Source organism: Haliaeetus leucocephalus, unplaced genomic scaffold, assembly GCF_000737465.1.
Source record: "Haliaeetus leucocephalus isolate CR32 unplaced genomic scaffold, Haliaeetus_leucocephalus-4.0 Scaffold598, whole genome shotgun sequence".
Taxonomy (NCBI): Eukaryota; Metazoa; Chordata; class Aves; order Accipitriformes; family Accipitridae; genus Haliaeetus; species Haliaeetus leucocephalus.
The window spans coordinates 5,729,109-5,745,520 of NW_010973034.1; the positions used below are offsets into that span (position 1 = coordinate 5,729,109).

At 37.7% G+C, this 16,412-nt stretch overlaps 1 protein-coding gene across 1 annotated transcript; it reads left to right on the forward strand.

The window, feature by feature from the left end:
* The first annotated feature begins 329 nt into the window (after positions 1-329).
* TMEM167A (transmembrane protein 167A) lies at positions 330-16,208 on the forward strand. The gene is made up of 4 exons (XM_010578089.1): positions 330-341; positions 7,264-7,373; positions 12,882-12,916; positions 15,998-16,208. Exons 1-4 carry the CDS (start codon positions 330-332, stop codon positions 16,066-16,068), a joined length of 228 nt encoding a protein of 75 aa, XP_010576391.1. The 3' UTR covers positions 16,069-16,208.
* The last annotated feature ends 204 nt before the right edge of the window (positions 16,209-16,412 follow it).

The following is a 16,412-nucleotide window of genomic DNA, read 5'->3' on the forward strand; positions in this document are numbered from 1 at the left end:
TCTCTTTCTTTACACAGATAATTTTTCTCCTTCTGTTTGACTATACTCTAGAAATACCTAATGTACAGATTTTTAGGGCAGGAGAGGCAAAAGAGCTACAAATCAAGATACATGTCCTTTTAGAGAGCTCTGTGGCAATGGCTGAATATCACCTGCTCCGTTCATAGTTCCAGTAACTACCGTTAGGTTCCCTGTTACTCTGGAGAACATACTTAGCTTCAGCATCCTAAAAAGAGGATTATAGAAATTATTCCTGTTACCTAATGGGGAAAGAAAGCAGACAAAAAAATCTGTGTACAATTGCAAACTACATAATCTGCAACAGAGACATGGAGGAAAAGGTATGTTAAGCTTTTACTGCCACATCTAACGTAAGTCTATGTTTGTTGAGTAAATGTATGGACATATACATCTATGTTTTACAGTAACCCTGATAAAAAAGCTTAATATTGCAGCTTTCACTTTTTTTTTAATTCTAAAATTTTTTGGTGAAATGCTGTGTCTGTTAGCTGCTTACACCAAGAGTTCAATTTTGAAACTATTGTCTAGGTATTGGGGCAAGAAGAAGGAATTCAAGTGAGCATGGAATTTCAATATCGTCACCTTGAGGTGTCATTTCAGTGTTGGTCTGTGGATTGGAATTGCAGTAAAAAGCCTAAATGTGTTGAAGTCAAAAGAGCTTTTGTAGGAGAGGACAACTGTTTCCATCTGTTAATTCATTGTCTGATTGTTTAAAGAGATTGGTTATGTTTTAAACAGATGTATTAGTCTTCAGTTAACTAAAAAGCATACATGTTAGTTCCTATGTGCTGTACTTGCCATTTAAATTAGATGACTTCTTCAAAAAATGTCTAGGGGAAAGATTCCCTATTACTCTTATTGAGCCTAAGCCTGAATTTTATGAATGCAAAAATATGTATTTTAGACAGAATTTTCAATATTTTAGACAGAAATGTGAATGAGCATTAAATATTGTACTTAAATTTCTTGGAAACCAAATACTGGGGTGAATGTGCAGTAAACTCAGAGTGAAAAACCCTAATCTTGTTGGAGCAACCAATAACTGCTAACTGGACAGTATTTGGATACTTACTAAGCACAAACCAGTTTTGTCTAAACACTCTTGCTTAGTTCTTCAGTGTAGATTTGCCAATAATCACTTTGAACTTAACCGATTTGCAGGTTTTGTATTTTTCTGAAAGTTCTAATTAGCATGCCTCTTTTACAAATGCTTATTTTCCATTCATTTTTATCAGATTACATTTGGCAGCAGTGGGAAAACAAATTATTTCAGAATAAGTTGGAAAATAATGTAATTATGTGTATGTTTTAATTAACTTTTAGCAATTGCTTTGACCTTCAGGTTGGGAGTAGTCCTGCATGTTTTATTTCATATTATTTTTTTCAGTATTATACTCCTAAAAATTAGATTTAGACTGGGAAAATAAGAATTGCAGTACCTAATGGAAACCTTTAGATAATACACATTTCCAGCTTTTTAAGACCTCTTCATTAAAGTTTAATAGATTGATTTCACTTTTCTATGATGGGATTTGAAGCCTACATTACTATTTTAATGTAGGCTTTTACCTTTTTATCAGCTCTTGCTTAACCACAGTTTAACTGCAGTGTAAGCTCTTGTTCACATTCTAATATGAGAAAGTCAGGTAAACGATCAGGTATCATTTAGCATTTGTTTCTTTGGTTCCAGAGAACATAATCATCCATAAATTTTAAAATATTGAGGAGGAAAAAAGAAAGTAAGACTGTTATAGAAAGACTGTATAGTCTGCAGCACGTTACACAAATGCAGTTGTCATTTCTTTAGAATATTCTAATAATTTATCTGTGTTTGCCCACATAAATTGATTATTGTAACAGTAACTATGGGGCAAAGTTTAACAACTTGCTGGTGCTACAGTGGCCTCTTGTTTTTATAACACACACAGATGAAATCATGGGCACACTGCAATCAGAGGTAGAGTAATCATTTTGTAAATACTGAAAGTCTAGGGAAGATTAAGCTTTGGTTTCAGTGATAAGTCTGTTCAGATCAACTGGAAGAGCTTTTGTTTCACGCTTTCTACCAACCCAGGGGGACAACAGTATGGGGTTTATGTTCTCCTCCTGCAAGTTTTTTTCCCCCTAGAACTGTGGTATCAGGCGGTTTGTTTTAAATGGAAGTATATGAGGCAAGGGGAAATTCAGCAGGTCCTCCATGGCACATTGTTGTATCAAAACTTAGGATGTAATTTATTATAGTGCTACCCGGGGATTGCATCATTAAGTGGTCCATAATTCTGTGGTGCTGTCTGCAAAGACATGGAATAAAACAGTATCTGAATCAGAGAATGTGGGAGTGGTGGAGCAAATAAAAAGTACAGAGGTAGACACAGTACAAAGTCTTGGTTACGCCTGTTATTTTCACTGTAGAAAAAAGTTTAGGGTCAGTGCATCTATTATGGCTATGTCTGCTGAGGCTGAATACACATTTACCAGTGATCAGTAAAAATTTAGGCAGTCGTCTTGAGTGTGCCCTTCCTTTCAGCACATGGAATTAAATACTCCTATAAAGTGCAAGAGTTGTTGATGACCAGAACTCTGAGCTGCTTCCTCTTTTTTTTTTTATTCTCCCCATATGTAGTAAATTTAATGCTGACCAAAGTGCAGAACTGACAACTTTTGTCTATAATCAGGGTGGCAGGGGCTGTGCAAATGTTATGGCCCATCAGGATTCCCTTTCTCAGTCACATAGAAAGTTTTTCACTCTAAAACAACAGTTACTAAAGCATATTAAACTTTAGTTTATACTTTAGTATATTAAACTTCTATTACCATGTACTGTGCCATAGATTTCTTTTTACTCCATCCGCAGGCTCCTCCCTCCCTCTCTTCTCACCCCAGAAAAAGGAATTGTTGCACCGTGCCCTGCTCCTGTGATGTAGCGGACTCACTGATGGAGTCTTCCAGAGGCAACTGGAGACCATTCTTTTCCTTATAACTCCCTGTTTTGCCCCAGTATCCTCTGTGCTGACAGCTACACTGTTCAGATGCGGACTCGGATAGGAATACATTCAAATATCTCTAGCTGTAATGTTTGTATTCTAACTACCATTAGTATTTCTAATGCATGCCACCACTGCTAATCTGAACACAAGAAAATTTTCAAGAGTATTCATTCTTTATTTCTATAGTGTATTATATGGAACTATTTTTACTGAGATACGATATGATCAGGGAAATAATACTGAGGCATTTTTTTAAGTTCTAATTTTGGGAAGGATTTAAAAGAGCCTTTGGGCATGTAGCTTTCAAAGGTAAAATCCATGGTCTTAATTTCTAAAGACTTATGAAAAAACTTGCTCTTGCAAGTTGTGCTGAATACAATACCTCATTAGTGCTGCAGGTGATGTGATAGTGCTCCACAACTACCTGGAGACAGGGGGAGGGGGTAAGGGGAAGTGTAATTACTTAAGTAACACAGAATGTAACTAATAAGGTGTTTCCACCATCTCAGAAATGTGCCAAATGCAGATGTAGAAAATTTCAGCGAATATAATTAAAGCGACAGCTTGCACTGTCTAAAACAAGAATAAAATACCAGTGCTGATTGTTTTCTGCATTTGCAGTCCAAGTTAGTTGTCATTTCACCAGCGTGTGGACACAGTCTAAAAGATAGCATCAATTTCTCCATGTGCTGAAATTTCTTTGTAGTGGGAATGAGGCTCACAGGATCTACATTAAGCCAGTCAACGTGTTTTAAAAATTCCAGTTAATTACTTCTGGATCAGAGGAACCCAGTTTAACCAAATGAACTGCAGCCCACCTATATTACAACATTTTCCAAATAGCTTGGTATGTGAATGCAGTATTTTTAAAAAGGATTCCAAGTAATGTGTGACTCTTACAGCAGCTTTTAATTACATCAGTTCAAGCAGCTGGGTGTAAATCGCCCTTTTCTGTAAATTCATCTGGGCCATAAGAATGACTTCAGATGTGAAATGTGAAGCCATCTAGTTCAGAAATAAATTTTCATTTCCAGTTTAAAATTGTGAACAAATTTTAAAATATGCATGTCTGTCCGTATAAAGTGACTGTATAGATAAATGTGTAATGCAGAGAACATTTCAGTGGAATGGCGTCTGTAATTACAGCAATGCCCTATGCTGTAAACCTGGAGAAACACATGAAGAGCCCAACAAAGAACAATTATATGCTGCCCCTATTGATTGACTAATAACACATTTCATGAGTATACATTTACAGTCCCTGCTTAAGAGGAAGCAAGTGTGCCCTTCTGCCATTTTTGTACGTTGAAGTACCCGATACCGCCAGCCTCCTTGGGAAGCAGCTGCAAGAGAAAGCTTGCAGGAATTCATGGGAACCAAGCTCTGGCAGGCACTGTGCTGTGAGATGTCGAGAGCAGCTGTCTCTCCCGGAGGACTGATCAAATTAATCAGTTGATAGGGAGTATCTGGCTTTGCTGAGAGGCAGCCACTCCTGGATCCGGCCCCGTCGCGTTCCTAGACCTGCGGGAGCCAGGAGACACTGCCTCTTGTAGGTCGTAAGAGTTGTCTCTGCAGGGGAATTGTGAGTTTCCTGGTTTCTGGAGTCGGCCAAAGCTTGTGCCGAGTACAAAGGCAAGAGTCTGCTGATAATGATTGGCAGTGTTTTGACCTTTGTGAATAATCTGTCCGTTATTTATGACACAGTAGAACAGAAATGATGACTCAGCTAGCTAAGCTAAAATACTGAGAACATGATTTAGCAAATACTGTGGCTCAGGAGGAAATCAGGTAGCCTCACCTTGAGGAGCTGAAGGCTGGATTTGGGTGTCAGATCACTGCTCCACTCATGTAATGTCCCTTCTCCGTGTTCTCACTCATCGCAGAAACCTCCTGCATGTCAGCTGCTGCGTGTAGTTGCCATTCACTCTTTACCTTTCTCTACTGCATGCCTTCCCTCTGCATCTTAATAATCACATTTTCACCCTGTCCCTTTTTTGTCTCTCAGGCTATTGTAACAGAAAGGGCGTGAAGAATGAGGGAACTGGCTTGGGAATTTTGCTCCAGCAGAAGGATGGCTGATGCAAAAGATCTCCTGCTTCACGCAGAAGTAAAGGAGAGAGTAGCACACCCACTCCAGTAGCTAATGCTGCCTTTGAGGCCATGCCCTGAAGGATGCTGAATTCTCTCATACAGGCTGCAGAGGCAGAGTTGTTTAGTTGCTCCTTGAGCCTCTCCATGCTGTTCCTTCTTAATGGGTAACTCTGCACCCACGGGTGGCCTGTTGAACGCCATTAACTTAGACATTTAAGTTAGTTTGTGTATCTAGTCCTCTCTAATGCATGTATTCAGGCTGGCAGTTGTATGCATGTTCAGGTATTGCTTCATATGATTCATGAAGACTTGTATGTAACCTAAGGTTATGTTGGTTTTTTTGTTACTAGTTTTTAGATCTCAGTATCAGAAGGGTCGTGAATGTTCCAGTGACTTTGCTTCTACTAAAGCTTCTCATTTTTCTCTCTTAATTTGCTGTTAGTCAATACTGAACTGAAATATTGTGATTTTCTTTTGTAATTCTCCTCAACTATTTAGAGAAATTTGATTATTGGAGCTTCAAAACATGAGAATTTTGTGACATAGAGAGAAAGTGCACATATATCAACAGAGATGTGCCTCAGGCTATGGAAATGGGAGCTCTGATGTGCTCTTAAGTCCCACCAAGTTGTGCCTGAAGAAGGAAACTGAGATGGAATACCTTTCATAAGTGCTAAATACTTACACTTAATTAAATACTACTACTCAGCCTTCTGGGTTGAGCAGTATGAAAAAATACGAATATTTAGACACAAATTTGTCAGAACTCCAGAACGAAGAGTGAATTTATTGTGTCTGCTTTGCCTTTTTTTTGGAGTTCAGACTAAATAGGATTTGCAAATGAGGGTAGCTGAGCAAAGAGAAAATAAGGCTGTTTGAAGTAAGCTATTGCCTAGTATACTACCTGGTGCTGTTAAGTTGACCAAAATGTCAGTTGAGACATCTTAAGTTGAAAAAACCCAGAACAATAAAACTGCAGTTTCAGGCAGCTGGATTATTTTCACATTGTAAGAAGAATAAGTCTCAGATTTGGGACTAATTATTAGAAGCTAGAAATCACAAGGACTAGTAGGCAAATATTTCCACTAAAAATTCAGTGAACCTATTGGAAAAAAAAAATGTTGCTAGTCCATTATTTATTGGAATGGTGATGTGGCACTTGCTGGAAATCAGCATCAGCTGTCTTTCTTCCAGATTTTGTACTTGGTTATGGAGAGTACCTTCTCTCCCCCAATAACGTTTATACTTCTGGAAAAAGATTGCTTCACATAAGCAATGATAGTTGCTTATAAATTAATGAATAAAGAACATGTTGGCCACACAAGACTCAGACTTTAGTTAAAATAGGAAGGTTGTGATGCACTTACTGCCTATTACTGATATTTTAAACTTTAGCAAACAGCCAGAGACTGTAGCAGTTTCTCAAAAATTGTTTCGTCTTACTGCCAGTAGGCAGATTAGTTTTACTATCAAACAATAGAACTTTACTACTCAATGCTAAGGCAATTCTTCCATTTGTCCAGCATTTTCCATACAATTAGGACTTCTAAAAATGTATTTAAAGATTTTTTAAATTTAAAAAGGTGATTTGAAAATAAAATGTTACCTTTTTGTAGTTCAGTTAGGCTTAATTGTATGTATTTTACAAATCTGTTGAATTTTGGGTGTAGTCTTCATAAAGCAGTGTATTAACAATCCTCCTACATATTTCTTGTTATTCTCTGTCTTGGCTGCCACTGGTTTACTTGTCAAATACTCTTCACCTCCACCTTCACCACCACCACCATATTCTATTGATGCAAACCGCAGTTACACGTATTCTTGGCCAGGAGGGAACATCTGTTTTCTGTAACTCTTAGCCTGCTGCTAATGGCTTTCCACAAACTGGCTTTGGAACAGGTGCCTGGGAGCAAAACTGTAAGGTTACCGTTTTGCCTGCTGTTTCTTTACCCTTCTTTGGATGGATTGAGAAGGAAAAACTCCATTCTTCCACTGTTGTGTGCAACAGGCTGTTAAAAGAGTTTCTGGCTCACTGGCATTGTAGGTTTCTTTTTTGTTTTTAATGGCTATTGTCTAGGGGATCACCTGTTTTCTCCAGCTTATGCAGTGAGGGAAGTTTTGTACTGCAAAGATATAATTTTTCTTTTCTAATTTTCTTCCGTAGTCTGCCATCTTCAATTTTCAGAGTCTACTGACTGTAATCTTGCTACTCATATGTACGTGTGCCTATATCAGATCCTTGGCTCCCAGCTTACTGGACAAAAATAAAACCGGGTATGTAGTCTGATCATTTTAAAGATATACAAGCTGTTTGGTTTTAACTGCAATGTTTTAGTAACTTCTAATGGTGTGTGATAATACAAATCCTATTTTGAAAAAATTTTCTCTTCAAAGATAAAAATCTTCATTTTGTACCTTACAATAGAATGCAGTAAGGTATTTGCAAGCACTTAGTTGCAATTTTATAGTAAGAATTTATTAACTAACAAAGTCAGCTAATATAGCTTTATTAGTTATTTTCTGGATTTGCAACTTTCTTGTTGGATGCTTATTAAAGATACAGAAATGAGTGACAGAAAGAAAACATTTTCCTACATGCGGCTATTACTGTAATGATTTCTTTTTGATTCTTAGGGTGGGTAAGAAAACATTACAGTAGAAGCTGGCTTTTTTTCTGATTTCAAGATAGGCATTTTGGAGGTACAAGTTTGAAACACAGCTTTAGCAATAATCTGTAACTAAAAAAAATTGAAAATTTTTTTTAAATAAGCAACACTATTGTGATGTATGATCTCTTTAAGTCATCGTTTTGTATTCTCTAAGATGAAGAAATTTGTAGGTGAGTTTTTGAAACCTTCTACAAAACCTAACCTTTTTTTTTTGTCCTTTGGTCATTCTCACTTCATCTCTCACTTTCATTCCTAAAGCACATGTTCCTAGGTGACCAACTTTTTTCTCCTTTGTGTTCAGTATTTTCCTGGAATGCGCTTAATGTTGCAGGGCCAATACTGCTGCAAAACAGTTCTTCTCTACCCTGCTTGCCAGTACAGTTTTTGGGGGCGTGGGAGATGGGGACAGCCACAGAGCCAGATCTATGCCTCACACTGTTAATACCCATTCACCTTTTGGCTTACCAGTTTTCTTTGTGCTATAAAGAGTGTGACTGGATGTTAGGTGCAATCAGCAGTATGCAGAACTGTTATTTAAATGCTGTGGTTTTAAAGTAATGATTGGACAATTTTGACCTAGAAACCACTGAGACTATCTGTAGTATTTCAGTAATACTGTCACCTGAGGTTAATACAAAGGAGATAATATTTATAGAAGTAGGAGGTAATTCTAGCTAGTAATGTTCTAGCTGGAAAAAACAGACAGGCTTTTGGGCACTGGGTGTTTGTCTTGTCCATTTTTTCCATTAGGTCATTTGCTGTTAAAGAAAATGGTTTTTCCCTAAGTACCTTCTGTCACTTCTGCATCAGGAAAAGTGTCATGTTTTAAGTAGACTCTTGTCACCAAGAACCTTGAGTGTTTGTCCTCTGAAAACCTTTGTTGTAATTAACATCTGGAATTGCTATTTTATCACACAAGTTTTCTTTTAGCAATGTAAGATACCCAGAGTACACTAGCTTTTTTTTGATCTGGAGTTTGAACTTGAAAATGCTTGTGTCCTTTCATATGAGGCCATGAGGTTGCCACTGACATGAGAGATTTCTTCTGATAAAAGTAAAGATGGAAAGAAAGGATGACTTCATGAGGGACTGGGGAGGGTGAGGGGAATTTGCGTGTCTGCTAGTGGAAGATAACACAATAGTCAATGAGGTATACACAGCAAGAAGTAAGAATATTTATTTTACTGATTAAAATTTTAGTGCTGTTCTTGGCAAGGAGTATTTCCTTTAATCTGGAGCTACTCTGTTTATTCTTGAGGCAAATCTGTCTGGAGTACAATAGAACTCTCTTCATAAAATGTTTTCAAAGGGTGCTGACACAGTGGAGGAGTTGGGCGTTTGATCTGTAGGTTTGTATTTATATAGATGTTGGACATACTATTTTTTTTTTGTTTTATATATACGTATGTAGACTACTTTGTACTGGAGAATAAAATGTTGGCCTGGAAGCAATGAAATTTGTTTCCTGAATGGTAGATGTTTACATGGAGCTCATATGCTGTTAAACCCCTGTCCCTCTCCACTAACATATTCCATGCTCAAATGGAAATGTCTAGACAGACTGGATAAAATAAATTCTAGTGATATTCCATTTTACCACAGAGATGATCTTACCTCATTATTCCTGCTCCAAATTAATAGCATAAAAAAGTAGCAATAAAATATTAAAGTGACAGAGAGGAGAAATGTTGATAGTTATTCACTGTATTTCTAAGTGAGTGGTAACTTTGGTGAAGATTTAAATCTGTTGATAGTAAGTAAAGAAACATGTTTCTGTTGGTTGAGAGACAGTGTTGCAAAGTGATGTCACCCATCCTCATAACACTGTATTTCATTCTGTTGACTTCTGCCAAAATCGTCTTTTCCTACCAAGCCAAACAGAATTTTAAACCTTCATTTTCCCTGACGTGTCTTGAGTGTTTCCATGTGCTTTGTCCTGAGCAATAGCGTTTAGTGTTGGGAAAGCAAGTGGAGATTTACTGTTTCATGCTAACTAGAGGAGAATGCGTACCACAACATAATTCTCTCCTCCCTGCTAACCAGAAAGATGTGTTAGCTTATCTGCAGTGGAGATTTCCTTTGACTTGCCATAAGCATTGCAGTGGGGTATCTTTCACACTGCCTCCTGCAGCGGCAATGGGGTTGTCTGGGTAAACACATGGCAGCTGCATCTCGCAGCATTCCCAGTCTAGCAGCCAAAGTCTAAGGCCCCACTAACCCTTTCTCGTCTTACTGGGTTTCATTTCTTTGGATTTTTTGTTCTCCAGATAACTAACACCACTTTCATGATCAGTGCTTTTAACATAAACACTGAAAGCAAGGAATATGCAGCAGCTCATGCACAGTTGACTTGTGGCTGCCAGAAGAGAGCAGATATGCAAGCCAGACTGACACATTTCACGTGCATCAAAACAAGGATGAAGATGAACTTGAAGAGGAGAATAAGGAACAGTGCAATTACTTTGAGTTGTTGCTTCAGGAGAAATTATTTTGGAGCAGATTCATTCAAGGCAGCATTGTTTGTGTAATAATCAAACGGGTTTTGACTTGAAGAGGTGCATGTTGTGGACCCGAGATGAACAGTAATGGAAAAATTCAGGAGAGCAGAAGGCCTGCACAGGCTTTTCTTCCAGTGTGAGATCCCCAGTTCATTGAGAGGCCATGATTATAACTGTTTAGAAGGTCCAGATTTCAACTTACTTTTGCTCAGCAGCAAACTATGTGGACAAACAGATGTACTGAGCTGTTCCAATAGCAGCACAAGCCACTTAAAAAGGTGCTCTTGTCATGTGTTAGAAGGCTTGTCAGTCCTCATGTCAGTGGTGACTTTAAGTTCATAAATTGTTAACTACAGTAAGGGTAGCTGATGAAACCCATATTCTAACTGTTTTGTACCTCCCAAATCAGAAAGGAAAATTCATATTTTCACTAAGAAGGGGGTTTTCTAAGTCTCGGAACAATGTACAATACTTCAATTATAACTTTACATTGTTACACATGGTCAAAAAAACCCTAAGAAGGCAAAGAAATAGCCTTGCTGAGATTGTGAGGCAAATTCAACAGATTTATAGGCTGCCTGAAGGAGTGGAGTTAATATTCTTTTTCCCTGGTAAGATTCGTCAAATAGGCATATGAAAAGGACAGTAATGTTTTATTTCTTTGAGTTCCTGGGCAAGTTTTTGAGAGATGGCAACATGAGATGCTGGGCTGTGGAATTTTTCTGTTGGTTTTGCAGCATGCAATCTGTAAATCTTAATTTTACAAAGAGTAATGACGGTTTCAATAGTCTTAAGTGCCATCCACACAGTACTATGGGGCCGTGTATTTTGCTCTATAAGATTTACACATGAATGCCTTTTTACCTGCATGCAATTTCAAAAAGTGCATAGATGTCTTCAGGTTACTTTACTGTATGACTTCTTAGCCTGGAAAAGTGTGATGGTCTACATGCAGGGATTATTACTTCTGCTTGTGGAGCTATATAAAAGCAGAAGAAATGAGCTTTGACTATACAGAAGTACTTTTGGCTTGAGGTAAAAAGATCTAAAGCACAAATGAAAAAGCCTGTTTCCTAAAAAATTAAAATGCTGGAATGCTCTTCACAATAAATCGGTCAGCAAGAGGTACATAAGTCAAAAAGCATTTCACTTTGACTTTGAAAACCTCAGCCAGTTGCTGCCACTTGGTTCTCACCTTCCCGACACTGGACATTTGTTTCAGAAATAAAGGTGAGGCTGCTGAGTGGAAAGGGGGAGATGCTGAAGTAAACCAAGACCATAAAAGAGGCCATAAAATATGAAGTAGCACAGAAATTCTTTTTAAAAAAGTGCAGGCTGTTGACTGCTGAAGTATGCAGGCGCAAGTGGCCCAAAACTACCTGTCTGCATTCAAGGAGGAAAAAAATAGGCAATTGCCAGAGCCCAAGAAAGGGGGAAGACAGATAATCAAACCATTGTTGGTATGGGTTCAGAGCACTGTGGGAAATCACTTGGAGAACTGCCATCACAGCAGGTAGTAGATACAACCCCACAAACAACATAGGCTGAAGTTACTACTGATAAACAGGAGAAGGAGGAAGAATAATTAGTTCTTTTTTCAGTCCATAAATCTATAAATAGACAATATGGTTGAATCCAGATGTTTTTACTGCATTGCAACCAGTCATATTACGAAGGAAACCTTCCTGTAGATAAGCTTTCACCACAGTTTTGACCAACATTTGAAAGTCTGAAAGCTGGCTTCTAGTACAGGATGCTTCAGTATTCTTCCCCTCTTCCTCCTCAGATTCTAAAGCAGTCCCTGCTGTTGTTCCTCTTGAGCAGTCAGTATGAGATTATTTTAGTTACACAGAGTATATTATACATTTGTGGCATACATGCTTGTACATCCCTTTGAATGTGCTCTGAATAGTTGAATTCTGCTTTTCTCCGTTGTTATTTCACTTGTGAGAATTAACGTTCTGGTCAAGCAGCATTAATGAGACATAAGCAAGGTAAACCTTGGTAGAAGAGTAAAAACAAACCTGAAGAATTGTTTTGGTTTTTATTTCAACACAAGTATTCTGTATCAGATTACAACTCTGAGTATGCTCTGCTAGAAGAGGGGTTTTTATCTACTATAAGGGAAGTACAAAAGAGAGACTACAAAGCATTAAAGTACTCAGGTTCATCATCTCTTATACCTGCAGGAAAACTTGCTTCAAAATCTTAACGTAAAAAGTTTTCCATGTACAATGAGATGGAGGCCTGTTGGTGTTTCCTACTGCAGTACTTTTCTAGTTCTGTTTATCTTCTTTACGTAATTTTGTCTCTGGGGTAATTTAGAATGTAGAATTCTGATGAAATCTTTCGATTTGGAATACAGACTGAGTAAATGCATCTTTGCTTTTCTTGCATGTAAAAACCTTGCTAGACTTATAAAGAACTTTGCCACTTGTTCAGTTCATAGCCTGTACCCCTCTGTGCAGGTATCTGGTGTTTTCTGATGTTAAGAAGACTGTCAAGTTGACAAACTACTGTTAATTTGGGTTGGTTTAGCGTAGAAGAAAGAAAATCAGTTGCTGTAAATTATTTTATTAAGCCAAGAGCCTAATAAATTTATTTTGTCTTTACAGACTATTGGGAATATTCTGGAAATGCGCCAGGATTGGTAATTTTTTTTCTTTGAAATCTTTAAGACCAGTGCTTTTTCTAGAGAATGCATTATTTATTGGGATGATGTTTCTGTGTAGCAATGAAACCCATACTCATAAATCATCTTAAAAAATGCAGGTTTTACCTCCATGAAACATGATGAAGGGCTGGGGGGGTGGGGCATAACTATCTTTCTTAGCATCATGGAAGTCTGCATTTTCTAATGTCAATTCATATATGTGTTGTTATATTTGCAAAAATCTTTTGCACTTTTTACTACATGAAATAACTAAGGGCATACTTATTAACATACAAAGAAATCATGATTCCTTACAAACTGCTGTCTTTGAAATTCTGATGGACTACTGACAAAAAACAAATATTTACCTTATAGTAATAAAACAACATGGAATTCATAATGCAGTAAGGTTCTGTTTAATCACAGATGTCTTTTTTCTCTCCTTTCTTTTGCTAGCTTCTGTGCACTTAGGAATTATGCAAAGCTGTCGCTGTCAAGTGGCATCTCTGTGCAAGCTGAACAGCTCTATCTGATTTTAGACATTTTCCTATAACATTGATATTTATATTTATTTTAATCCTTAGTCTGAATTTATTTTGAGAAAGAAATGGGAATGTGCAAGAGAAGTTCAGTCTTAGCATTAAGGTATATCCAAGATTTTTAAAAAATTACAAATCCATCGTCAGAACGGTGTTCTTGAAATTGCATTGTTAATGCAGAACATTGAACTTGTAATTCTAGATCTTCCTACTTGTCACTGAACCTAAAGGAAAAATATATGGTTCCCTTTTCTGCATTCTCAGGCTTTGAAAGGGACATGACATACATTTTCCAGTATGTCAGAAAGCACTGATGCAAAAAACAGGTTTTTGTGAAGACCTGTTGTTAAAATGATTACAGATATTGTCCTATTTAGATAATAGACATAGCAGAAGCAGTTTTAATATTGAAGGATATGGAAGTTTAGTAATTGAAGGATACTGGCAAGGTGGCAGCTGTCAGAAATTAATTTTGAGCTATACCAGCAAAAACAAATATAAAAATACAGCTGCATTAAGGTTTGTTCAAGGTTGAAAAGAACACCTTGCCTTACCATCGTCTTTTTAGTTAATTGAAGTGCAAGCATATTTTTTCTATTAGCTATGCACAGCAGTTTAAAAACTATTTAAAAGAATGCACAAGAGGTTTTATGAGGTCCCTGTCAACTTGATAAAGTTAAGAACTGCAGTTCATGTGGAATATAGTCCTGCTTGCCCATCATGTAGTAACATTAACATGTTTGCATTTGCTGCATCCAAGGTAATGCATGCACTCTTGTTCTCCCTACTGAACTGCTTCCTTTTCTCTTTGTCATGTAAAGCACCAATTTCTTTTCAAGTTACATCTAGAGTTGTCCAATCTGACTTTCTTTTAGACTGACAGATGAGAAGGTAGCATCTTAACATTCCTTCTGTACGTTTCCTTACATAACTACCATATCCTCAATATGGGAAATGGGCTTTCAAGATGATTCCTATCATTCTGTTTGTATTAATCACAAAGGCATGTAGAAAGTGTAGGCTTTTAAAAATGAAAATGCCTGCTGGCTTCCTTTACGTTTAATTTGCCCAGTATGTTTAAACAACCTTTTCACATGTGCATAAGATTTTAATAATCAGCAAGTGGTTACATATTTACAAAGTTGTGCAAAATGATGTTTAATCCTGCCACATGGTGACTTCTCTTTTAAGAAAATTAAGAGCAGAGAAGTATAACCCATATGAAAATTGTAATACTTTAAACTGTAGGAGGTGGACTTCCTCAAAAATTTATTTTAAACAGATGTGAAACTGCAGACATTAATTCATTCAGTTATTTGAAGTTTAATTAAATATATGCCAGATCATGACAACATCTTGTAATGTCACTGTGGCAGGCACTCCTGCTTATGGGAGGTGTCACTACAAGTATTTTATTTTTCTTTTGCCATGGAAAGTTTGTTCCTCCTGTGTTTGAAGGTCCTGCTGGTAAAAGAGACTTTTTTTTTTTTTCCTGACAATTACACCTTAATGCTAGACTTGAGAACCTTGGCAGGTTTTTTTAATGTTTCTCTGAAAACCGCATTTCAGAAAGGATGGTTTATAGTAAAACAAAAGACCTCGCACAGCAAAAGGAAATTGAACTTTATTTAAAGCAAACAGCTCCACTGTCTTAATGCTTCCGAATGTGTAAAAACAGGAATATTCTCACTTTAAAGAGTCAATGCTGTGTTAACACTTCCTGACAGTTTTGTAGGCTGGAAGTACCATCCAGTGTAGGGGTATCTCTGCTCTCCAGAGAGAAGTCGGTGGATTCATGAAGAATAATGCTTAAGTAGAAGAGTAAAAGACTATTTTTATCACTAACCTGAAAATCTGTGGACCAGACCCTCTCCGCATGCTAACAATGTTATGTCTCTCTAGCAAAGAAACAAGACAGGCATCTGGCCATGTCTGGGCCTCTGTGAGCTCCCCAACCGGTTAGCTGGCTCCTACATGATACCATGCATAGAAGATGCACGCTGCATATAGCAGCTGTCATGGCCAGACAGCATCGAGGTACACCTCTTTGCAGCTGACACAGAACAGCTTTTGAGCAGCGATAGCCCTTAGCCAGAACTGGGAACAGAGCCAGTAAAAGATTTGGTGTCTTGTTCGGCTTTCCAATGCCTGCGTCCTGACTCTCTTTGGCACTAAGAGATGGCAGCAATATATTTTTTTTTTTTTTTTTTTTTTTTTAATGTTTTCCTGGAAACTGCATCTCAGAAAAGATGGTTTATAGTAAGGTAGAAGTCCTTGCATTGAACTTTGCTTAAAGCAAACAGCTCCAGCTCTGTCTTTATGTAGCAATATACGCTATCCTACGTTCTTAATTTTCCCACTCCCATGTGTGTTCTTCCTCAATACACAGCTATAGTTGTAATAGCATTTCTCCAGCTAGAAATGTTGAATATTAATTTGCACGTGCAAAGGGATAATTACCGTGTTGGGCTAGGAGCAAGCTAGGTCTGTTTAGTCACGCCTGAATTTTTGTTTGGTTTGGTTTTTTTCCCCCTCTCAGGTGAACGGAAGAGCCCCTACGTGGCTGTGTGCTGTGTCGTGATGGCCTTCAGCATTCTGTTTGTACAGTAGCAGCTGGAGCGTGTCCCCTACGCCCCACTACCAAACAGCAGAGCATGGAAGACCTTCTGGCAGGAAAAGATGGGAAGGTGTCATCAAGTCTCATCTCGCACATTGGATAGCCTGTCTCTTAGTGCACATCCCCACTCCCACCCCCCCACAAACAGACGGTCATATACAGTATTAGTGATCGTAATGTAACCCAACTCCAGGTGACATGTACTTACTAATGTCAAGTCAGTAGTGACACTCCTGATGTACTGAGTTTCACAGGAGCTTTTTTTACACTGTGCAGTTGAAAAGTCTTTTAAGTTTTTGTTTTATAGACCTGTTTAATGAAACTTTAAAATGGTAAA